Here is a 24908-nt window from a genome sequence, read left to right as displayed (position 1 = left end):
CACTTTTGCCAGATGAACTTTATTTACAAATATACAAACTTCAGAATTAACATGCTGAAAAGCACAAGGACCACAGGCCCCAAATACAGATCACCTCTTAGACAAGTATTACAAGGACAATTGTTGGCAATGTTATGAACACTTCCCCTACTTAAAAGGGCAACACAGCAGAATATGAACTCTATGTGGCAAGTTCTGGAGGATCTTGTATCCCCCAACATCAAACAAGCTTCCGGCTATAATAAAGTTTTGCTGTGAAGTGTCCAGAGCTCTTGGCCCAGCGCAGCACTGCTTTATTGTGACAGTCCTCAACTAACAGATTCAGCGATCATCAGGAATATAAACCATCCTTCCATGGAAGCTGACATTATCTCCTCCAGATGGGAGAAGAAATGCTTTGCAAGGAACATGTAAAAATTGGGGTGGGGGCGGGGGGGGAAATAAAATATATAGATCTCATCAATGACACCACAAAGCCAACAGTCTCAAAATCCTATGTTAAAATTATATTCTTCTCTTTTGCTTTTCTAGCTCTCCTTTCCATTACCAACTAAAGGCGAATTCCTAACAGGGAACCCTCGTATCTATCTCCCATTCAATCCTGAAACTGTCACAGTGGATTGTACTGTCCCTCACCCTCCCATTCATGTCTTCTGAACTTAATTCAGAAGCACCTCTAGTTACACAGATGAGCTTACATCACTGCCTTTAAGTCAGTTTTTCTTTGCCTCTTTTTCTTCTAGAGGCCAGGAAACCTGGATGTGATATGGCTTTAGTTCTTCTGGAGTGACGTAGTCTGGAGCATTGCCCATCAGGTCTCGTCCCCTGAAGGATTTAGGAAAAGCAATGACATCTCGGATACTTGGAGCACCGACGATGAGAGAGATCAGTCTGTCAAGTCCTAGAAGCATAAAACAAATTGGTGAACCACTTGAGTTATGGCACTGTATTACTTCCTCCAACTCAGAAAGATCAGAAAGATGTAGTAGATGATACTGAGCCTGAAGGTAAAAGTGAAGCAAGTAAGAGGGAAAAAAAAAAAATCTAAAAATAAATCAATATTAACCAGTAGCAGAGAAACAGATTTGCCTGAAGACCAGGAATGCCTAGCAAAGTAAAGCTTTTCAATATTACACAAAGTTCTGCAACACATCAAGTCCTACAAAAAAAAAAAAAAAAGGCCTACGAACAAAAAAAGGCCTACATCAAAAAACAGGCCTACAAAAAGGCAGCATAACAAAACGAGGGAAGCTAAATGGCAAGAAGACTGAGAGCTTTAGGGTTCTGCTTAACTGCTCAAAGACCTTGATCATCCAGTTCTGAAGGATTACAACAACTAGGAGAAATTAAAAACGAACAAGAGCCTCTGGGTAATTAGATGGAAAGAAATCACACTGGAAGGCCACAGGTTAAAATGTTACCTTTGTTATTTGTAGGTTTTTGGGGAGGGGGTTGCTAGTTTTGACGACTTCTTTGATTTTGTTTTGGTTGGTGTGCAGGTATTTTGTTTGTTTTTTCCTTTTATAAAACCACAAAAAAAATCTGACACCAAATTAGTACGCAAAACAGATACGGAAGAATGGAAGCAAGACTGATGGAGACGGCAAGACTGAGGCAATTAACCAGCTCATGGAAAACAAAGTATCATGGTGTCCCAGGCCTCTAGGCATTCAGTAGAGGAATCCTGCTCTGGCTGCACAGGAGTGAGAATAAAGGCAACCTAATCTTAACGAATACAATGTACAACAGCAGATAAGGATCACTCTTAGACGCGCCAACATATGATTTGGTCGTTGCATAAGAACCTAATCACACTGACGCTGGGAAGGAACACCAAAACATTCTGTACATGGTGACGAGACCCATTTCCTTCTACAAAACAGCTACAGAGATGGAAGCACTCCGTAAGCCCACACAGTCTTACCATATTGGTGTACCAAACAGCAACACCAGGACAACTATCTCTGTCAGAAGAAGACATGGCTTTTGGTAACAAGCGTGAAGCTTGCTCCTGAAATCTAATATGCCAAAAAGTCACAAGACACCCACATCTAGTAAGCTACAGAGCACTTACCTAAAGCAATTCCTCCATGAGGTGGAGCTCCAAGCTCCAAAGCCTCAAGTAGATGGGAAAGCACCTCAGAATCCTCCTGCAAAATAATGTAAGTGTCACTGGACAAGCAATGCTCTTCCTACCAGCAATGTAAGAGGAAGGTATGATGAAGTTATCCATCACTCAGGGCTAAGAGTTACATTTCTTTATCTGAGAAACACACAAGTATTTCTTTCAGAATTTGAAATGGATATTTAATTAGCCCTTTAAAACTTCAAGAGAATGTTAGAGACATCTCTAGGTAGGTGTTACCTTCAGCACTTTCTCCAGCACAAAACGCTGTTGTTCTGCACTATGAATTCTGATGGAGCCACCCCCAATTTCATTGCCATTTAGCACAAGGTCATAGTGCTGGCTACGGACCTGCAGAAAGGCATGAACAAGCACCTTAGCGAGGCTGGGGCACAGCTGGATGTAACAGCCACCTGCATTCAGATGGCAAAGACACTGGGAACAAAGCCATGACATACTACAACACTGCCCTCAAAAGTACCTTGCAGTTCAGCTACCAGTCCTATCCAAGGCACGGATTGCTGCTGACAGACATGGGAACAGTACAAATCCTTTTGCAAAGTTTATCAAAACACGAAGCAAAATGAGATGGGTCAGAATACAAGACTTCACCTTAAGCAACTGTTTCCCATGAGTCCCTTTTATCAGCAGCACACATGGATATTTGCCACTCGGAATAATCTCAAAGTCATCTCTTCCAGACAGACACATACAATATGCAGTCAGTTCCATGAAACAACATCTTTTTCTTGCCTAGCTTTCCATAAGACACAGATATAATTTAGTTACCTTTGTGGGATCAGAATAGAGGAGGCTGGTATCTGAAGGATGAGGGGCAGTGAAAGGGTGATGAGCAGATTCCAGTTCAGTGGGATTCTCTTCTTTTGAGAGGAAAAGGGGAAAATCCACCACCCACAGAAAGTGAAAAGCTGCAGGATCACGGAGTACCAGCCCAGCTGCCTCAAGGAGGTCAGCACTCTCCAATCGGAGGCTTCCTAATGCAGAGCACTGCAAAACGGAATGGAGCAAATGAGATGAGGCAATCTACTATAGGGAAGTGACTCAAGCACCGACCAGGGAAAGAGTGGACCAGGGAAAGAGTGTTCCACAGAGGGATTCTATATCACAGACAGCATCAGCTGTAATGCACTATTGCCTTAAACACTTTTGCCTTGTATCCTGAAATATACCACCTTCTTGCTGAGGCAGCATCAACTCCAAGGTCTGACAAAGACCAAGAAAGGAGCTAGAAAGTCCATTTTCTTCCAACTGTTCCACCTTCATAGAACTTGTCTAGACTAACCACAAGCTCCACACAACAAATGTGGATTAACTGAGGAAACACTCATAAGATCTGCACTTTACAGACAAATGAAGACATAGGAAGAATATGATAAAATTTTGACAAATCACACAAAGCATAACACCTTCTCATATACCAATGCCTGGAAAGGAGTATCTGCTGGCAAGAATACAGAGAAAAGTATGGACAGAATCTCCTATCACTGCTGCTAATAAACAGCTGTGCTTCACTTTGTCATCTGCTTATGGGAGATGAAATTACTTAGGTGACCTTGTTTTCCAATCTCTATTTGATGCTTTAAAAATTAAGGTGAGAGAAAAGAAGGCACTAATTTGTTCCTGTTTTATAATCCAGCTTTCATTACAGGTACAAGTTCTACCCAGAATGTGACTAAGGGAAATAAAAGCAATAGGTACATTACATGCATTATTTGCTGTTGCTATAGCTCAGCTCCAAAGAAACCTAGAATTAGATTATTATCTATTTTAACAGTGAGAAGAATTAGACTAGATTTAGATAACATAATAGATTTAGACTAGAATTAGGTAACAAATTTATCATCAGCAACAGTCAACTCACATAGCCACCCAAGAAATGCTTCCTACCACTTGCTTTTCTTCACCAGCAGCCAGCAGTACCACATCATCTGCCTGCATGTTCAGTGCTTGGACAAGTTGTGACTGCTGCTTCTCACCAAGAAACCTTGTAAGCAGAGACTTCAAGCTTCCATCAGGCCTGCAGATAATTTCCACGATTTCCTAAAGAAACATAGGTATGTTCAGTTCAGTGCTGCCCCCTCTTGTTTTGAAGCATCACATGCTCAGGCACTGACGCCTATTAAAAACTGCTCTTCTACTAAAAACTTCCTCGGCCTTCAATTGCCCTTATACTTTGTCATTCACCATTTCCAATGCCTCAACAGTGTTTTGGTCTCACCTGGTTAAACTGGGATTTTGCAGACTCCTTTAGTGACTCCAAATTTTTATTTTTAAGGTATCTCTGGGGAAAGAGCAAGACAAGACACATTAAACGTCGGAAAAGCCTATGGAAAACCTGACCAGGATTCAAATCTACTGGCTGAGCTGTTTCCAAACTTCCCAAGCTCTTCTGTTTCTAATACAAGCTCTTATGAGGGCTGTGGAACAGGAAAGGGCCCACCCCACTAGGCAGCAGCTGTGACTCTTCTCCAAGATCTCCTTTCAGGAAGAGACCTAACTAGGTTTTACATCTAGCTGCAGTTTTCTCTCCTGGCTCACAAATCTGGTCACCAGAGTCACATCATGACAACTAATTGCCTCCACCACACAAACAAGGTCATAGCACTATACTGTTGAAGAAGAAGGCATAGCTCAATTTGGAGTAACAACAGAGGGAAAACAACTGGGCTCATTCTCACACGTGAAGAAATACAGCAAGGACCTGTGTCAGGATCTTGAATTTTTCATCTACTCTAACGTTTAGAGGCTCAAGATTCCAGTTTTGTTCAGCTCAAACACACACCCTAGTGCCCTCTCGTGGGAAGCCAGTAACTTGCACTTTGTACCAAAATAAAAAGAATCCCAAGAGAAATCACGGTCAGAAAGTCCTATTCCCCAAATAATAGTCAGGGTTTAGTAGATTATTTTTTTCCATACTGTCCAAGCTTAAAATATAACCACAGCCAGAATTAAATCTGCTTCCCTTCCAAAATACATGGCTGTGTCAAATAATCATTTACATCTATTGTGAGCCTTGGATTTGGTCTGTAACATTCTCATCACACAAGATGAGTTGGCCCACAAATGCAGCAAAAGCAAACATAAGGGCATGGAACTATCTGAACTTTCTCTCACTAGTCCAGAACAGAGCTGCGCCATATCTGGCTCTATTTCAATCGCTTGCCACAGAGCAAGATTTATTATTGAGATGCACATCAGAAGCAACCCTTGACAAAAGCAAGCTGAAGCCCTGGGAAGCTTCCCTCTCCTCAAGGGATCTTGCAGCTCTATTATTTTCCTCCCCTTCCTAAAGATAATATATTCTTCCTGTCAGCTGATCACCTCCATTCCACCACCTCTCAGCCCAACCTGACATCAGTTACAACCAATCCCAAAGGATACCAACACCCCGGTAATAGCAAGGAACATTTCCATATCAGTAAAGGAATTCAAAATGACATTTTATTTATTTCATATAAACCATAAGCAGTATGTAAATGCATCACTTACCACACCCTGAGGGATACAAATGGCTTTGACAGTGCCATGTGGGTAACTGAGTGCATGCTGTACAAATCGAATGTCCGATCTTCGTACAAAATCACCAATATCCACTATCTAAGAAAGGAGAGAGCACAGGAAAAAGCAGTTTGCTTCAGGAACATGAAACAAAAATCCAGCACCTATGTCAAAGCCTCCAACACCATTCCCTGGGATGTCATTTCTTTGCTCAGAGAAATCAAATGGTTCACAGAAAGAAATGAACAGGGCCAAGCTGGAATAACCAATAGGAGGCTGAACACTGCAGAAACAGAAATGCAAGGCAGGCAGAAAAACCCAAGGTTGAGATGGTGACATCTTACCACAGAGAAGGGAGCTGCAGACTGAGAAAGAAACCCCCCAAATTAATTCCTGGGGAAACTTTTCAGCACTGTTCTCTCAACACATTTGTCAATATTCTAATTTTATACTTTCATACTCTTACTTCATATAGAAAGTGTATACACACAACCACAGTTGGTTATCTTGAAAATACCTTCAGGTCATTAAAAGGCTGGAGAAGCCTGCCTCATGAAGCATGCTCACCAGGAGTATGCCTTGGAGTACAGCAGGTAAAAGCATTTACGGTTACCTGTGAACTCCTTATGGGCTTCAGTTCCTAACACTACATTATCTTCAACATAAAATTTTCTTAAAACATATGTTTTCCACAGGCAACTAATCAAACCCTCTCTTCTCCAAGCGATTACCTGTACAAAGCAGCAACGATGAAACAAACACCTTGGGAAAAGTACAGCATTAAGAACCCCAACCAATCATGTATATATGATCCAAATACAAAACTAACAGAAAGGAAAAGATGCAAGTTTCCAGTGGGAAATCCCTCACCTTCATCCCAAAACGAGTGTCTGGTTTATCAGTCCCATAGCCAGCCAGTGCCTCCTCATAAGTCATGGAAGGGAAAGGAGTTGAAATGGAGCCTCTTTCCTCAGGCCAGGAATACTGCAGGAGGCCTTCCACCAGTTTTTGGATCCCAGCTTTATCTACAAATGACATCTCTATATCTATCTTAAAACAGAAAACAAGAGGGTGGATTCCACATTAGACTGATTTTGCCTTTCCACTGCTACTTGCAGAAGCTCTTGACTATGAAGCTAGCATAACAAGAACCAATATGCTACATGAAATTCTAGCATGACTGCATTAGGCTGGGGACATGCTATGGTCTCCCTACAGCACGATGACTCAGGCAACATTCTCCTCAGACAACTGAATGAGGTAATGATGACAAGGACAGAAGGAGAAGCCTTGAATGAACCAGGCTAACTCTGCCTGGGATCTCAAGGCTGAGGAATGAGATGCCTGACCCAGCAGGACAGGAAGAGATTGCATCATCAAGGACAACCACTGCTGCAACACAATTCCCACATCTGATCATCTAATGTACATGGGACCAGTCAGCCAAGGACAGTAGCCAGTCTGTACACAGCCCTTTGAAGCTAGTACCGGACATGTCTGTGAAGTATGCAGCAAGCAACATTGTACACACCACCACCACCACCCCACCCCCCCAAGAAGTACAAGAGCGAAGAGAAATTACACCTTCAGAAGGGAAAATAGCTACAAGCTATTTGGAACAAGGAGGAAGGTGAAAGGGGGTGTGAGTTGGTTACCTGAGTGAATTCAGGCTGCCTGTCAGGCCGTGAACCTTCATCTCGATAGCAGCGAGCAACCTGAAAGTACCTGCAATAGTACTTTTACTCAGATAACCATTTAAGTACCCTGAATTAAATTGTGGCTATAGAATTGATCATAATGTAAAAAGGGAGGGGGGCAGAGAGAGAGCTCTGTTCCTCTGTTTCCTTTGCAGCAGAGGATCATAGCCCTGATTGTTCCCATCCCCTCAAAGGCATGAAATTCTGTGTGGAAGGAACTGTACCAGCAGCTGTATCCATCTCCAGCCATATCTTCCAGAGGCATGTGGAGCCTGCCTCCCAACAGGGACATACACAATCCCTTTTCCCAGGTTCCGCTCCAAACCTGGACTCCATTAACAACCATGCAAAATTCACCCATGTTCAGACCTGGCCTGCAGTTCACTGTGTGAACAATTGTCTCCCTCTCCTTCAATTCTATTAGGAGAACAAGCCAAATTAAAAGCTTTGTACTCTTGCACCCTGAAAGTATACGTTCCTTGTCTCAGTCATGCTCAGCTGCCCAACCTCATCTCAATTAGTTCTACAGGTTACTCGTGGAGAGGCTTTTATCACACACTAGTTTTTCTGCTCTTCAGGCAGATTGGGCTTCAGATCAGGTTTCCATTTAAAACAACCCAGAAGGTTTCAACCTTCAAACAGGATACATTTCCTCTTACTGGGAGATGCTACTGCTGGGTGGGGAGACAAAGGGCACGGTCTACCTGAAAGATCTGAAGTAATTAAGGATTCCTCTTCAAAACACAAAACCCTTGGCTGTACGTTTTTGGGAACTATTTAAAACCTCAGACCAGAGCAAGCACACCCTGGATGGGACATATGGAGAACAGGAATCCAAGAAACAATTACCTGTCCAGGCCTCCAACCATGAGGAGCTGCTTGAACTGCTGAGGACTCTGTGGTAGAGAGTAGAACTTGCCCGCTTCCCTTGAGGGTACAAGGAATTCTTTTGCTCCCTAGCATCAGAAAGAAAAGCTCAAGGAGTTCGGCAAACAAGTGGCCTCAATTCCTGACAGAGAGTACAGACCGAAAGTGCAAGAGGAAAGGACCTCTTTTCCCAATAATAAAATCCCACTTGTGAGGAAATGGCTGTTTGTACATTACACTCAAATCTGTTAACCAGCTTAGTCCAAAATATCCCAAAGGAGGATTTCTCCATCTTTTGCTCTGAGAGACTAATGCGTAACAATACACCATCCAAGGCAGGGGCTTAAATGCATGAATACCAAGTATTAGCTGCATCAACAATTCCTGGACTACAGTTCTCTGTAATTATTTTTTAAATGAAAGAAAGGAATATAGATTCAGAAGTTAAAATTGAGTAATGCCACTGCAGTAACCTACTCATTAAAAGAAAAATGCTGGGGAAACAGTGCTTAGAGGAAGTTTTTTGGTTTTGCCAAATAATAATCTGCCTGTCCCAAGACAGGACTTGCATTCAACATGCGCTCCACAAGACAGATAATTTTGAACCTTCAGATGAATAAAGCAAGACCCATGATATCACCTCTTCCCTTTCACACCCTCTACTTTTAAAAGGATCCATGTATCATATCAGAAATTTGCATAAGCTGTTACTTAGTGAGGAAACAGCAATGAAGGCTGAGAGGAAATTGACAATAATTCAACTGAACTGCCTATGGAATTGCAGGAGGCTAAAAGGCTCTATTACTGGAATACATACCCCTGGAGTTCTTTTGAAGAGTGTTGGTGTTTCTACATCCACAAACCCTGAGGAATAAACACATGCTTCAAACACAGAATATGCAGAAATCAGGGAGAACTAGCATGACACAGACTAGGATAGAGTAGGGTCAGTCAGCAAAACAGGTAATCTAGCACACCACGTAGCTTCTTCAAAATGTACAGATTTCACTGATTCCAAGAATAACTTGTGCAATAAAAGATTTAAAGGCTCTGAGCTACCCTGCTGGCCTGCCAGAACTGTTAATGACAGGACTCCATAAAGACTGAAAAATTACTAGTTCTCTATTTCAAACTAGCCACAAAGCACTTCCTGACTTTAAGACAAACAGAAGCCCGACAAGAAACTCATCCCTTTGATATGCCTCAGGTTGGCTGACCAGAAGGGGAAAACTATCTGCAAAAGGCCTTTTCTCACTGGATATAGCTCATTTGAAATAACTGGTCTGTAACACACCATAAGATTTCAATGTATTTGTTCTTCAGGTCTGACAACATCTTTGAAGACCACACTACAAGTAGACATATCCTTCCTCCTTACTAAGTAGGACCAGTTGGAAAGGCAAGCTGATTGGCAATCTCTCTCAGCAATACGAAAAAGACGCAGGGAGAGCCAAAATGTTGTCTGCTACACATTGTTCTTCAAGCACTTTCCTTACCATGGAGGTTACATAGATATTCCCGCATCTTCATCACGATGCGTGATCTCAGCCTCAGGTTATACTGTAACTGGAAGCTACGCAAGTCCAAGTAGCGGTACTGCATCCGTAAGGCCTCTGATTTCTGAGGACGAGTTAATTAGAATTAAGAGACAAAATTCAAATTACATCTCAAATGAAGCTGCTCCTGAAGCCACAGAACAAAAGGAGTAAGCAAGAAAACAATGCTGCTCCATTACCAGAGCCCACCAACCTACAAATATGAAATGAAGAGTGTTTCCATGCATGACAATTACTAAAAAAGACATAATCTGAAAAAAATAATTGAAAAAGTATAACGAAAAAAGACATTTACTGTGACAAAAGCTGCTTCAGTATAGTTGAATACACTTGAGAATTTCAGCCCTCCTTATTCTTAGTCCACTGCAACAGCATGTAGCACCGCCTTACAATTTTTAATCAGAGGAGTGGTATCATGCACAGATCTAAAGGATCAACTAAATGGTGAAACATCCTTATTACAGACAGGAAATCTAAAGTAGTGCAGATGATGGGAATTGTCCAGGACCCACAACTGGAAGGAACAGGACCCAGTTCTCCCAGTTCCAACACCTGTGCATCAGCCATGGTTTCAATGGCAAAGTTAACTGCAATGCCACTCCTCCATCATGGAGCCTGTACTAAAACTAACCTCTTGTAAGACTGTACTTACAAAGAAAGTCTGACAGACTACCTACTTGTCCAGGCAAGACTAAGCACCCTTGCCTTGGAACACAGCAGTGCACTGGCAGGTTCTGTTTCACACTCAAAAAAGCTAGCATAGTCTGATTTCTTTTACCCTCCCTTTATCATTCGTTCTTACAGTGATATCTGAACACCCTATGCACTGGAATCATTCAAGCCTTGTTTTCTGCTTTACTTTAATTAGAAACACATCCTCACAGCTAACAAGTAGAACCTCTATTTTAAATACTATCCTTCCCCCAGGGCAGGGCTGGGAGAATCAGATGCAACTCAGAAGTTTCGCCATCATGCTGGGCAAATTCCCAATTTACTGAAAAGCCACTACTTTGAAGAAAAGCAAACAAGCAAACAAACAAAAAAACCCAAACAAACAAACATGGACACCTTGATGAAATCCTTGATTTCAAAAGGTAGCTTCTTGCAGGAGTTTAGGATCTCTGCAGTCTCCGCCTTCACTTCAATATCCCCTGTTGGCATTTTCTGGAGCAAAAAGACAAGCAAAAAAAATTAGATTCAAAACTTAAGGAAAACAACTGGACAAAGGCATTTCACAGATAGGGTAGGGGGGAAATGGCAGGGATACCAAAATACCCATGTGATGCGATTATCCTCCCTGCCTTCTAACACAGTGTTAACCTAGAGATCTTTTCTCAAGGAGAGATTCCTCCTAGATTTCCCAAATGTTGAGAAAAACACAAGTCGCCTCACCAAAGATAGCATGCTCTTTCCCAGTAGCATACTGATCTCTACAAGAAATATATTTACTTCGCCTTCTTCTTGAAGGACATTCTGCTTCAGTGAAACCACGCGGTATATATTTTAGAATGCATTAGTAGCATCACCATCAGACCTTAATACAAGTCCAAAAAGATAACTTGTAAGGAACTTCTAGTTCTGAATACCAGTTCTCAGAACTAGCCTTCTTTTTCTTAGATCCCATGGGAGAATAGACAGCTTCCCCCACTTAGCACTGTGCCACATCAAAGTTCACCTGATCCTACAGAACTGTTTACCAGGGAAAAGTATATACAACCTTCCAATAAAATGATAAACAATTAAAAGAAATTAAAAGCATTGCTTGAAGCCTGCAATCTTTATGCACATCTGTAAGTGGTCAGAGCAAAAAAAGAAGTTATGGTCATAAATTGAGGTTCTCTTTTAAAGCCTGCCAGTGATAGGATACATACAATCCTGACAGATTAATCTACAGCTGATTACAGTGAGAGCTGAGAAATGCATAACATTTAAAAAAGTATTTAACCTCTCTTTACTGCACAATGAGAAAAACAAAATCTATTCTGAGCGAAAAACAGGTCACTGCATGCTGTGGAACTCGTGATGACAACACTTATTTTCAAGAAAAAGAAATTCTCAACCACACTTTGAAAGCCTGAAGAATCTAGCCATTATTCTTCCAAAGGGCTGGAACAGAATTTAATTTGTCGGTATCTGTAGTGCACTTTGAGGTTCTCCTAAGTTACATGTCATAGCAGTTATCTCACCTCACAATATCTGAGGATAGGCTGTCACACACCCAGAAACTATGGCAAAGCTATGACACAAACCCCACCATAATTCTGTTGTCCAGTGCTCTTTTCCCCAAGGAATAAAACCCCTCAGTGTTCCCAGCATCCTCACCGGATTCTCCTGCCCTGGGGGTCGAGGTGACACAATTCCAGTCACTCGAACAACAGACTCCACTGGGGCATTACACAGAAGATTTTTCACATGGGAATGTGCCTGCAAGAAGATGACAAGGTCTCACAGAAATTCAAACAGGACAAATACACCATGTTCAAGAGCCTCTTTTCTTAACAGCCCATTTGATTCCAGGATCACTCCTCATAAGCCAGAGGAGAGCAGTGATATTTTCATTACTATCTCAGATCAGGGCTCTTGTAACACTTAAACCTACTTGTGAGTCAGCGCACTCAGTCTGACAAAGTACTTCATTCTGTACTCTGTGTCTGCTGGACCCATGCTATCAAAGGAAAAGTGAAAATAAGACAGACACTCGTATTTTAGTAGCACTTGCCTCATCTTGTGGAATGATGACCTGGATCAGTCCCTGGAAATCCCTCAAAACCAGAAACAGGCCTTGTCTGATTCATGAAAAACACAAAAGGAAAACCAGGTTTTTCCAAGAATGCAGCAGTCTTCTGCTTTTTAAGCCAAAGCACATAGCAACTAGCTACTTTCTGTAGCTCTTGACTAATCTCAAAGCACTTCCAAGCAGTGTATATACAGATACTTTTTCCACACCTGAATCTAAACTGAACAATTTATTTCAGATTTTGCCCAGCCACAAACATGTGCAAATAACCAGGAGAGGCAGGATTTTAACTTGAACATTAATCCATGTAGAGCAGGAATTCTGAACATGTGTGATTTCCTGCTAGGAAACATCACATTTAGATGAACAATAAAACTAAAGTTCACATAGATACAAAACCAAAAAAAAATCTTCACCTACAAAATAAGAACACTGGTCCCATTAAAAGTTTCACAAGAACAATCCACAGTCCTAGATCCAGAACCGTAAATCTTGACCTCTTCAGCTGCAGTAGAGACAACCACCACTGTACTTAATCCATCAAGAAGCTGTCAAATCAAACATGCTTTGCCCGTCTTTAAAAGCAAGAGTGCAACAATTGCACTGCAATAATCCTAACTGCTTCCTGAAGCTCCATGTTGTATGCAGACATGCTTTTCACCCAGTATTTACAAAACATTCGACTTCAATAGGAATGACTATATCATGCCACCTATAGCAAACTATTGGAACTAACGTTTCACCAGCTGCTCCTCTTAAAAGCTTCATTACCTTATTATTTCCTCTTTTTAAGCAAAACTTGCATTCTTTAAATATGCGTGATTAGATGCTGTAGTTGAAGAGACAAACATCACCTGCTTAAAATTTAAGGATGTTATATAAAAGATGTTATTTGCTCACAGCTGTTAGAATTGCTATAAATATGCTATTACTTGTTTTTTCTCCTATACAACAAGGGTAATAATATTTAACTTCTTTAAAGTACTGTAATGAGGATCAATTAAGGTTTGTATAAAGCTCTGAAATCTTAAATACTGATCTGGCACAGTTCTCAACTGGTTTACTCACTTCAGAAGCAACTACTGCAGGACATGAAAAGACAGGACTTCAAGCCAATATGCCAGCAGCATCAGGGGCACAATTTAAACACCTCTATGCCAATGCACATCACATGGGGAACAAGCAAGAGGAGTTAGAAGTGTGTATACACCTGAAGGGTTACAATCTCACTGGCATCATGGAGATGGAGTGTTGTAATGGAAGGATACAGGCCCTTCAGGAAAAGCAGGCTGGGGAGTCGAGGAGGGAGAGTCACATCAATGACTGCCAGTGACAGCCAATGCCCAGCTGGAGTGTGCAGAGCTCTGTCTGGTGATGGATGAGAAGCCAGCTGAGAGCTTATCAGTCAGGATTAAAGGGAGGCCAGGGATGGGACAGTACAGCGTCTGCTACAGGACACCCAACCAGGAAAACAAAGTGGATGAGGCCCTCTATAGTCAGACAGGTGTCATCTCATGTTCCCCAGCCCTGGTTCTCATGGGGGACTTCACCCCAGTATCCCTTGAAGGGACAACGCAGCAGGGCACAATCAACCCAGGAGGTTTCTGGAACACCTTGACAATACCTGCCTTCTCCAAGCGATGGAAGGAACCAACAAGGAGTGACAATGCTGGACCTTACCCTCACCAACAGGGAAGGGCTGATGGGGAACGTGAAGCTTGAGGGCAGCCTTGGCTGCACTGACTATGAAATGGTGGAATTTGAGATCCTAAGGATGGCGAGGAGGGCACAAAACAAGCTCACTACCCTGGACTTCAGGAGAGCAGAGTTCAGCCTCTTGAGGGATCTGCTTGGAGGAGTACCACAGGATAAAGCCCTGGAGGGAAAAGGGGTCCAGGAAAGCTGGCTAATATTCAGGGATCACCTCCTTCAAGCACAGAAGCGATGTAACCCAACAAAGAAGATGCCAGGCAAGACCACCAGGAGGCTGTGTGGATGAAGTTGCTCCTGAACAAATTCCAGGGAGAAAAAAAAAAAAAGGAGGCTTACAGAGGGTGGAAGCAAGAATGGGTAACCTGGGCAGAATACAGTCAGAGCAGCCAGGGATCAGCTTAGGAAAGCTAAAGCCATGACACAACTGAATCTGGCCAAGGACATTAAGCGCAACAAGAAAAACTTCTACAGGTACACCTGGGGATAAAAGGAGGACAAGGGAAAACATGGGTCCTCTCCAGAAGGAAATGGGAGACCTTACCAGGGGTGCTGGTTGACAAGAGGCTCAACATGAGCCAGCAGTGTGTGCTCACAGCCCAGAAACCAACCATGTTTTGGGCTGTATCAAAAGGACTGTGACCAGCAGGTCGAGGGAGGGGATTCTGCCCCTATATTTTGCTCTCGTAAGACCTCACCTGCAGTACTCCATCTAGCTCTGGAGTCCTCTGTACAGGAAAGATATTGACCTGCTGGAGAGTGTCCAGAGGAGGGCCAAAAAATGATCAGAGGGATGGTACACTCACTATGAAGACAGCGAGAGTTGGTCTTGTTCAGCCTGGAGAACAGAAGGCTCAGGGGAGACTTTGTAACAGCCTTTCAGTACCTAAAGGGGATATACAGAAAACTGGAGAAGAGCTTTTTACAAGCGCATGTAGTGATACAAGGGGGAATGGCTTTAATAGGAATAAGGGGGTATTTAGATGAGACATTAGGAAGAAGTTATTCACTATGGGAGCAGTGAGACACTGGAACAGGTTGCCCAGAGATGCTGTTGATGCTCCATTCCTGGCAGTGTTCAAGGCCAGCTTTGAGCAATATGGTCTAGTGGAAAGTGTCCTTGCCCATGGCAGGAGTGTTTGAACTAGATGATCTTTAAGGTTACTTCCAACCCAAACCATTTCATGATTCTACAGCCTGAAGCATAAAAAGAAGCGTTTGAATCCAGGCCTACAGCAGATACTGAATCTGGAAAACAAGCATCTCCATTTTCACCTTCGTTTGCATTTACCTTTGATACTGAATCCATCCATACAGTGTGACCTCTTGTCCCACATGAGCAGAACGCAGCTCTCCACAAGTATTTGTCCGAGTGACAAAACTATTAAAGTCTTGAATAAAAATAATAAAACCTTTTGTGGCTTTTGCTGACAAGCAAGACAAAGCAGTGATAGTTTTGCTCCCCAATCCAAACACAGTTAGATGTACACAAATTATTTCATATATGCCCAACAGGACTACTATAAGGCATCAGGACATATGATATGAAATTATTCTAATCAAGTTTTTTTAAGGAATTATTTATATGTCTCAATCAAACTTTCACAAAGAAATCTGAACACAGTCTTGCTGCAAACTATTGCCCTAAATATTTCAGGGGCAAGAAAAAGGAAAGCTGCAGATCAGTCCTGAGGCATACTTACAATTCCATATTCAAATCTAGAAAATACAACATACAAGCCAAGACAGAAACATACATACACCAACCATGTGGGTGCAAGCTGAAGTTTCCTGCCTGCAACTACTGGTAAAAGGTCTGAACCATTACTACAGAAGCCTTTCCACAGACCTGTGTGCCTGGCATAACAACTTATAAAACCAAGCACACCATTTACACAATGTTCAAGAAATTCAGTTCACAAGGAAAAATTTGAAAGAAACTATTACCTAAACATATATGTAATTACGTGAACTGATCTTCCTTGCTACATCACAGGCTTTAAAAGATTGAAGGGCACAAAGGTTTGGTTTCCAACTATTTCATTAGGGCCTTCCGTTACCCCTGTTTAAAGACAGTGTGCTACGTAAGAAAGAGGGACAAAAAATAAAGTAGAAGCTCAAAGAAAAAAAAAAACCCACAACAAACTGGTCTTGGTATACTTTAAACCACAATTCATTAAGAGAAACCAAAGGTTAAATAAAAACATGAATTAGAAATTACACTTAAAAAGCGAGCTAAGGAAGACAATCTATCGTAAGTGTGCGCCTTTAACTGTGTGTGCAGACTACCCTGACCTGGGTCCCAGGGACAAAGCGGTAACTAAAGCCCAGAGAAGACGGTGGAAATAAAAGAAGCGCTTCTGTCTCACCTGGAGCAACCGACGCTGAGGCCGAGGCCGCTCTGCGCAGAGCCCGCCCGCAGCCCGGCCGGGTCAGCCCTCGGGCCAGCTCGGGCAGCACCCTGGGCAGCACCCACGATAGTGCCATCCTACCGCTGCACCTGAACCTGAACCGCAGACAAAAGGGGACGGTCACAAACCTGCGAGCCGTTACAAACACAGGCACAGGAGGAGCTCCAGCCCGCCAGCTTCAACCTCTCCCTCCGGGGGAGCCCGGCGCCGGGGCTCCACCTCCGCGGAAGAAGGCTGGGGCACCAGCGGGGAACAAAGCCCCTCCAGCCAGGGCCGGGCGGGGCGCAGCTGCAGCAGGCAGCCCACCTCATGACAAGGCCCACTGCCCCCAGCCCACCTCATGACAAGGCCCACTGCCCCCAGCCCACCTCATGACAAGGCCCACTGCCCCCAGCCCACCTCATGACAAGGCCCACTGCCCCCAGCCCACCTCATGACAAGGCCCACTGCCCCTAGCCCACCTCATGACAAGGCCCACTGCCCCCAGCTCACCTCATGACAAGGCCCACTGCCCCCAGCTCACCTCATGACAAGGCCCACTGCCCCCAGCTCACCTCATGACAAAGCCCACTGCCCCCAGCTCACCAGGAAAGGCCTCCCCGCCCGCAGGCCCAGCTGCACCGAAGAAGACTGGGTCCTCCCCCACTTCCGGCCGCCACAAATATGGCGACCTAGCGCGCCGCGGGGCTGACGGGAAGAGAGTTCAAACGGCGCCTGGCGGGGAAGGGCGCAGCGGGTCGTTGCTCGTCATGGAGTCGGCGGACGGGGCGGCGCGGACGCTGGCCAGCACGGGGCGGCTGTCGTGGGGGCTGCCTTTCGGGCGAGCGCACGGGCGGGGCGGGCTCAGCCCCAGCGGTCGGCTGCTCGTGCAGGTAGGGCCGGGGGCGGACGGGCTGGGTCCTCCTCGTCCTCTCGGCCCAGCGCGCTCCTCCGCTGCTCCCCGCGGGTGTGGGACCCGTCTCGGTGCTGCCGTCTTGTCCTTGGCACCGCTCCCGCCGCCCTGCCGGGCGGGAAACCCGCGCGTGTTCGGGCAGAGACTGCGGGCGCGGCGGGGCCGTGCCGGCTGGGGGCCCTCCTGCAAGCCCAGGCTGAGGGAGCCGTTCCGCACCGCTCGGGGGGGTGTTCTTATTTTGTGCTTTATTTTCCTCTAGAGAAACTTAGATCCTCAGGCAACAGCGCTTCTGCTGCGCAAGCGGTGGGCCTTATACAGCGTGACCCCTCTGTATAAGTTCTCTAGCGCTCATCTGAAGGCTTACGCTAAGCTGCTGAGTGCATATATCGCTGCCGAGAAGCAGAAGGGGGTGGCGGTGGAAGTAGGGGTTGAGCTGGACATCAAAGTGGCTATCTCCAGCCTTCCAGACCTGAAAGGTAGTGACCAAGACGAGGCTGCAGTTCTCGTGCAGGTAAGGAGTCTTCCTGGCAGTATTGGTAACTGTAATTGAGATTTGCATTTTACAAGTTGCTTTTGGTGTCATAAAATGCTCTACCTCTTACGAAAAAAAACCCAAAAAAACAACAAACAAACAAAAAAACCCACCAAACACTACCACTCCTAAAAAAATAAAACAACCCTCAACTAAACCCTAGCTGTGTGTGGTAACTACTGTAGCATCTCTTGAAATTTAATATAAGTGAACCTGGTCTATTTTTAACTGGAACACAAGTAATGCAATTTTGAGTTTAAGCTTTTTTATAAGATCAGACTACAAGGAACAATCCTCATTATTTTTTTTAGTGAGCAGTCAGTTAACTGCAAGAACTCCAGTTATTTAGCTTCCTGGATAAAGTTGGCATAATCCTACCTTGTGGCCATAGCTCAAGTCTAATCGTCATTTCTGAAATGCCTCGCCTCAAGTGAAAGATGCTGCTGAAAGGCCAAGTTCAGTATGGCAATGATCAGTGTGTACCAGGGGTTGGCTCTTCTGAATTAAGCAACATAAGCGTGGATCTGAGTACTGTTCCTAATTAAGTGCTTTTCCTGCTGTTTTCAACAGAATTGCACGTGTCTTTTAGGGATGTAACAGACTAAATAACTGTATGAGCTTTGCAGAAAATAATGTTGTATGTGAGGTTCCTGAGGAAAAAAATGTTGTACCAAATGCTTGAGGTTATAAAACAAACACAAAAAAAATGGCTAAAAAATGTCTAACTTGTTCTGTAGCATTCAAACGCTTCTCTTCCCTATCCCAGCTTTCTTTGCGATCACAAGCTTCCCAAAAAAAGTCAGAAGAGAAACTGGTATGGTCAGGCTGGTTCTGTTCTGTGTGTGGAGACGATCTTTCCAAGAACATGCCAGCAGACTTCACTTGTTTACCTGTGTTTCTTGCTAATGGGGCAGAGAGTTACACGTCCATTGTTGGAAGTTGGTTTCAGAAGACTTTTGACTGCTGCTTCCACCGTTTAGCCATTAGTCCTCTCAGTCTCAGTTGGATGGCAGCTATGTGGACTGGATGCAAGTTGGAAGAAAATGCATCTGCCATGGAACTTGTTTTCTCTGTCCCCAATCTCCCCCAGTCTCTGGATATTTCATATGCCATTCACGCAGAGGATGCAAAAGCTCTGTGGGACACAGTCCAAAAAACTCCAGGAGAGGTAACGCAAGAAGAGGTGGATGTTTTTATGGATTGCCTTTACTCTCACTTCCACAGACACTTTAAGATCCACCTGTCAGCTACAAAACTGGTGAAAGTTTCTACAGCAGTTGCCTCAGCACACTGTGATGGGATTATAAAGGTGAGGTTTAAAGTAGGACATTGTCCTAACTAATGTGCAACAAATAAAATAGTTGTACCTCTTTAGAAATGTCTTACACTTAAAAATGAAGGTTTCATGTTTCTTATGCATTATTTCCTTTAAGAAATTGGTAAGCCCTCAGGTTTTATTAGTCATAACTAGTTCTGGAGTTGGGGCTATCAATACAGTATTTTACCGCTGTATTGCAACAGAAGCTACTAACCATAGTCTTGGGCCAGAAATAGGTGTATTAGCTGTGGTATGAACAGGAAAATTTCTTTGCCCATTGCCCAGTACTGAAGCTTAAAAAGATCCCAGACTTAATAAAACAAACTTAAAAAAAAAAAATTATTAGCTTTCTAGTACTGCAGTTATTAAGACAGGCAGAAGACAAATATAAGTAACCTGCTATATAAAAGTAACTGGTGTGTGTGTGAACCAAAAGACAAGATGATTTTAATAGTCGAAATATTTTGCTTAAAACTACTTCATTTGTAACTCATAATTTCATAAAGGTGCACTGGTCTTCTTATAGAGGTATCTACAAAGTCTTTTAAAATCACAGAGGATTAATCCTTTCTGAAGTTTCTTCAATCTGAGTTAAAGAACAGTTTGTGTAAATGCAATTGCTTAAATTTAGTCTATGACACACTGTCCTTATTGTTCTGGGTACAGAGGGAATGTTAGAGGCTGTAACTGGGACCCCCCTCATGCACCTCTTTCCTGGAGCATGTGTTCATCAAATGAGAGATAATAAACTTTGCTGGGAAGCATCTCTTAACAATTTTGGCCTTCAGCAGAACTTTGAACGCTACATGTTAGTGTTACATTGCTTCTTTTTATCTGCAGCAGTTTAAAAGTGGCTGAAATACCTTTTGCAGTTAAATAAACACAAATGGTATTCAACTGAATAGGCTTTCTGAAGAAAAGAAAATTCTCTTCTGGAATGTCTGTGGTGTAAACTCAGTTATGGCTCTTCCATAATAGGAATATATGTGGTATAGGAAATAGGGGTGTTCAAGGAAACTAGGTTTCTCAGCTTCCAAAAGAAGTTGGAGTAGGAGCAGGACATTTCTTAGATATCCTGCTTCACATGGGACAGGAGCAGAAGAGGGAGGGCTCTGAAAGGAGAGCATATGTATCTTCTCCATATCCAGGGTCAAAACAGTAACAAAGGTACAGTGCAAACAACAGAGAAGCTGACTAGACCCATGGAACATGTGGTAGTTGGTTTTCAGCCATTTAAAGGTGTGGAAATCTGGCAACTAATTTTTTTACATGCCTTTTTTTTTTTTTTCCCTTGCAGTTTCTACAAAGCAAACATGTAATTGAAGTGCTGATGCTACTGACAGAACTAGCAATCTCTCAGATACAGTGAGAGGCATTTCAGCAAATCATGCTGAAGAGGCTACTGCTGGAACATATATGCTGAGAAATCAAGTGGAAAGTCACTCCTGCAGCATCTTCTTTACTTTCATGCTGACTGTCTGAAACTGGACTCTTAACTGCTGCACTTGACTCTAGCTGTAATTCAGTGTCATGCACAGTAAAGACAAGCAGACTTTTTTACCCTAAAGAAGGGTTATATTAAAAACTACTAGTAGCTTCTTAAGTACCTTTGTTTTTATCAGTCATTCTCTTCATTTATGTGTGTTATGTCAGATTATGTGTATTATAGTCAGAGATACAGGTATCAGCCAGGGGCTAGGAGATAAACTTTGCAAATTCTTGGATGCAGCTTGCCGTCAGGTACTTCTGTTGTTTCAAATAGCAAGTTGTTTTTCACTTAAGTACATAGCCTAAGCTATACCAACCTTAATTTTGGCTCAACTGCGACTACGCTTAGGCCAATCTAAAGACAGAGTCAAACACCCCCAAGAAAGGGTGCATGCTCTATAACCCAGGGCAGAAAAATCCAGGTTTCTAACTTCCTTTCTAGCTTGCTAAGGCCAGTTGGTAATAGTTAAAGTACTCATCTGTGTCCTGTTGGGCTAAGTTGAACAGCATGAGACTGACAACTGCCTTTTGTGTCCAGCCTGTTGGCTGTCTTAGATGAGTTAGTTAATACATCAGAAATTAAGGGCTGTGGATAAGTTAGATATTTACTGTGCTTTGCCTGATGGTTGTTATCTTGAATGTAATCTTGTAGGCTCCAGAGCTCTTGGGGTTGGAGCTATAGGTGCTAAAGTTTTCTACTAGATCTCTCCCTACTACAGGAGGTAGGATTTCAGACAGCTAGTGGACAGTGCCCTAATCATAGCTTAAACAAGCAGAACATAAGTAGAATAAATACATGTCAAGTGTTATAATTTTTGTATTACAGTACTAAATATTATTTGCCATTTTTTTACCAACACATTGGTCTTGAGCTAAGTAAAGACCAAATATGCCTGCTTAAATATATACTTGTATGGTGCTTACCTGATTTAACTACTCATTGTTACCTATTAAGTAATTCTGTGAGATGCAAAATTTAAAGTCCTGGTTTCTTCATACCTTGTAATACCTTTGTAATACCTTCACACTTGTGCACCATCTCTGAGGTCTGATGACTTTGTGCTGTGATGTTCCCCCTAAACAGGGACAAGTTTCCCTTCTTTGACCAACCACATAATCTTAGGATTTGTCAGCTGTCACTAAAAACATTCTTCCTTCTTTTCTCCACACAGGGAGATGAGCCAGCCATGCAAATATTTAACTACCTAATGTGACATAACTGCACACCTAGTTCCTAATCTACTTTAGCTAATTCTGGAAATAGATTATTAAAACAAACATGCACTTGGTTTTAGTTTTTGTTTACTAGTTGAAGATGGATTATTTTTGTTTGTAGAGGTTGCAGTCTGTAAAGTGCTAACTCTTACCCTGATAGAAGCAGCTAAGCGATTCCCTGAAGGTTTTGACAGCAGAGCAGCTACTTAAACTATCACTTCTGGTGCTTTAGTTTCCTTTTATTAAACATCTTAGACAAAGTTTGCTATCTTGATTCAGAGGAACACTGGGTAAAGCAGAAGAAGGTCTGATATAACTGGCACCTGTACTTGATTTGAAAGCATGACTGTTACACCCATGGCTTAGTTTTAAATCTAATGCTCAGCTCTTCCCAACAAATTTGCATATATCTCTAAAAACTAAATTCCATATAGCCTCTTTTAACTAGTTCTTTACCTTAAGAACTTAGTCTAATAGCATGTGAAACTCCAGTGGAGTGCGTATATCAACTATGGCCTTACTCAGCTTTCAAAACTGATGCTTTGCTATGTATACATACATCTACTACAGCCAAGCTCTAAGGTACTACTAAAATGAAAACCTACTTTCTCCAATTTAACATCTACAAATTGGAGTATACCCCTCATTGATAACTGCAATAAAATGACCAGCGCTAGATTGAACCAGGTAGATTCATGCTGCTTTCTTCAAGAAAAAGCTGTTTCTGAATGATGTGCTTCTAAGCAATTGAGGGTAGCAATAAACAGAGTTTTAAGCCAGTTTTACTTGGACTGGTACCTGGAAAAAACAACACCAAAAAACAAGCCAGCATCTGTGTTCACACAAACTATACAAAAGCATAGTCCACTGCTTTCACCCAAGGGAACAAACCAAGAACAGCATAGAAGAAATTTATTAAGATAGTACTATTTATACAAGTTACTCATGCTAGAAAAAAGCATAAATGATACATGTAAACATTTGTTTACAGAATACTTGTTTTCCTTGTAAAGGTGCAAATGATCTTCATATGTAAACACAAGAATACCAACTGTTAAGGGAAGAGGGACTTTTTAAAAAGTTTTAAATGGCCCATTTATTACTGTAGTGTAATTTTTACTATATTCAAGCACATTAAAATTTGAGTTACGTGAATCAAACTATGAAGTTAAAGAACTTAAGATGTCAGCACTGCCTTTTTCATCTCAAAAATCTGCAGTCCTCTTACTCTTCTAAAATCAGATTTAGTAAGGTCCAAATTTTTATCAGGTGCAGAAAGTCATTCTTTCATGCTAGACAGAAATTACAGTACAAATATATCAGAACCTTTGAGTCTATAGTTTCTCCTTCCTCTCCTTTATCCTCCTCTCCTCCCAGATGCCTTCACAGTCACTGAAACATGAGTTACTCATAGTGCCAGCAAACAGTCCATCCCCTCCAAACTCTTTAATGAGTTTCCTACCTTTTCCTGCTCTAAACACACACAGGCAAAGTGCATTAAAATAATAAAAATCACTAATAGGGAGGGTACCATCTCATCATGGCCAGTGTTTTACAACAGGAATTCTAAAGACACAGATAACAGGCAGGAGGGCAGCTAAGATGATGGTCTAAACTTTTTAGCAGGAGCTGACTGTGTCTGGCATTCTAGCAAGAACCTGAGAGGTGAGCACTTACCTAAGCTAGTCAGAATTATCAGATGACACCTGCATCCCAGCTTCAGACAAGAATCCATATCTAGCAGCCAATGTGAGAAAATGTTTTTTATAAGTAAGCAACAACTAGTTGTTTCTAGGTTTACACAGGGGAGGGGAGAGACAAAAGCTGAACTTTTGTACCATACACTGTACAGTAAAAAGGCATTAATTTGAAATCCTTTTCACTCTCACCCTTTTTGGGCACTTCACTGATTCAGTCGATAGATGAGAGTTCCAGTTCTACTTCTTGCCTCCAGCAAGACAGAAAAGATGCTCAGGGCACCCATCCTCACAGCTCTCCTGTACTCTCTTAAGAGACCCTAAAACATACCACAAGGCCTGGAACCACAACAGCTGTCAGGACATAGCCCTGCTCTAACTGCCAGTTTATCAGAACTCAAATTGCACACGTACATATACATATATATAAAATACATATATATATATGCACATATATGTATATAAAAAGCTGGAATTATCACTGTGAGCAGTACAAAGAAAATACATGATACAAATTAAATGAAAAAATAAATATACTCTGTGCACAGAAAAGCTTCCGTGCAAAGGTGGCACCTTGCAGGTCAAGTACTTTTTTGAAGCTCTCTGTAAATAAGGCAAAAGCAAAGTTTTCTGTATCACTTTCCTCTTTCGCCCACCACACAGCTGCCACATCCACTGCTCACACAGCAGGAGGGAAGGCAGGAAACCCTCCTCCTTGCCAGACTCCCAGTGTAGCATATAGTTTCTACATCAGCACTGTTTACATTACAGTAACTTTTACAGTTTGGTTTATTCAAAAATGTAGACTATTTAGAAAAAATACGGACATAAGCAACACTTCTACTTTTGTCCAGTGGTTCCCTGGGGTCTGACAACGTGGTCTCCCATCAGGCACGCTCTCACAGAAGTCAGTTTTACGATTCCATAGAAAGAGTCACTGGCAAAGAGTTATATTGGATCTAGACTGTGCATACTAGAGCTGCAAAGAGGTCCAGTGTCAACAAGTCTCTTCAGTTTTTCTAGGAATGAGAACCATGGGGTCTCCCTCCCTCTTGATGCTTACCATATATGGGATTCACAGTGTGTCATTTTGATAACACCTACTCCTCCTCCCAGCCGCCGATAATTCATACCACCATACAAC

General features: G+C 42.6%; 3 protein-coding genes across 14 annotated transcripts in view; 1 reads left to right on the top strand and 2 right to left on the bottom strand.

Moving 5' to 3' along the window:
• On the bottom strand, positions 1 to 17311 carry DARS2 (aspartyl-tRNA synthetase 2, mitochondrial). 8 transcript variants are annotated; one of them, XM_065674015.1, is made up of 19 exons: positions 17208 to 17311; positions 17146 to 17176; positions 16581 to 16717; positions 15503 to 15602; positions 12484 to 12550; positions 12087 to 12188; positions 10833 to 10928; positions 9705 to 9828; positions 9026 to 9072; positions 8191 to 8297; positions 7300 to 7369; positions 6515 to 6694; positions 5636 to 5743; positions 4365 to 4427; positions 4034 to 4186; positions 2915 to 3133; positions 2366 to 2476; positions 2075 to 2150; positions 1 to 901 (listed from the first exon to the last, which is right to left on the bottom strand). In XM_065674015.1, exons 2-19 carry the CDS (start codon positions 17148 to 17150, stop codon positions 714 to 716), a joined length of 1953 nt encoding a protein of 650 aa, XP_065530087.1. In that variant the 5' UTR covers positions 17151 to 17176; positions 17208 to 17311; the 3' UTR covers positions 1 to 713. The 8 variants fall into 8 exon arrangements, 7 of the variants coding, with proteins under 7 accessions (XP_065530087.1, XP_065530084.1, XP_065530085.1 ...); XM_065674012.1 differs by lacking the exon at positions 17146 to 17176 and having other exon boundaries at positions 17208 to 17294; XM_065674013.1 differs by lacking the exon at positions 2915 to 3133 and having other exon boundaries at positions 17208 to 17265.
• On the top strand, positions 17156 to 22996 carry CENPL (centromere protein L). The gene is made up of 4 exons (XM_065674020.1): positions 17156 to 17494; positions 17774 to 18025; positions 18813 to 19355; positions 20662 to 22996. Exons 1-4 carry the CDS (start codon positions 17180 to 17182, stop codon positions 20731 to 20733), a joined length of 1182 nt encoding a protein of 393 aa, XP_065530092.1. The 5' UTR covers positions 17156 to 17179; the 3' UTR covers positions 20734 to 22996.
• KLHL20 (kelch like family member 20) overlaps positions 22963 to 24908 on the bottom strand; it is a 32075-nt gene continuing 30129 nt past the window's right edge. The window contains exons 12-14 of one of the 5 annotated variants that reach the window (XR_010611451.1): positions 24828 to 24908; positions 23745 to 23804; positions 22963 to 23359 (exon numbers count right to left, since the gene is read on the bottom strand). Coding sequence is in view for 3 of the 5 variants with exons in the window: in XM_065674017.1 (XP_065530089.1) it covers positions 24713 to 24743; positions 24828 to 24908 (112 nt within the window). In the remaining 2 variants the exon portion in view is untranslated. The other 4 variants (XR_010611452.1, XM_065674019.1, XM_065674017.1 and 1 more) reach the window with 4 other exon arrangements.

This window comes from Lathamus discolor, chromosome 3 (genome assembly GCF_037157495.1).
Source record: "Lathamus discolor isolate bLatDis1 chromosome 3, bLatDis1.hap1, whole genome shotgun sequence".
Lineage (NCBI taxonomy): Eukaryota > Metazoa > Chordata > Aves > Psittaciformes > Psittacidae > Lathamus > Lathamus discolor.
The sequence above is the reverse complement of the archived record's forward strand: the minus strand, read 5'-3'. Positions and strand labels throughout refer to the sequence as shown.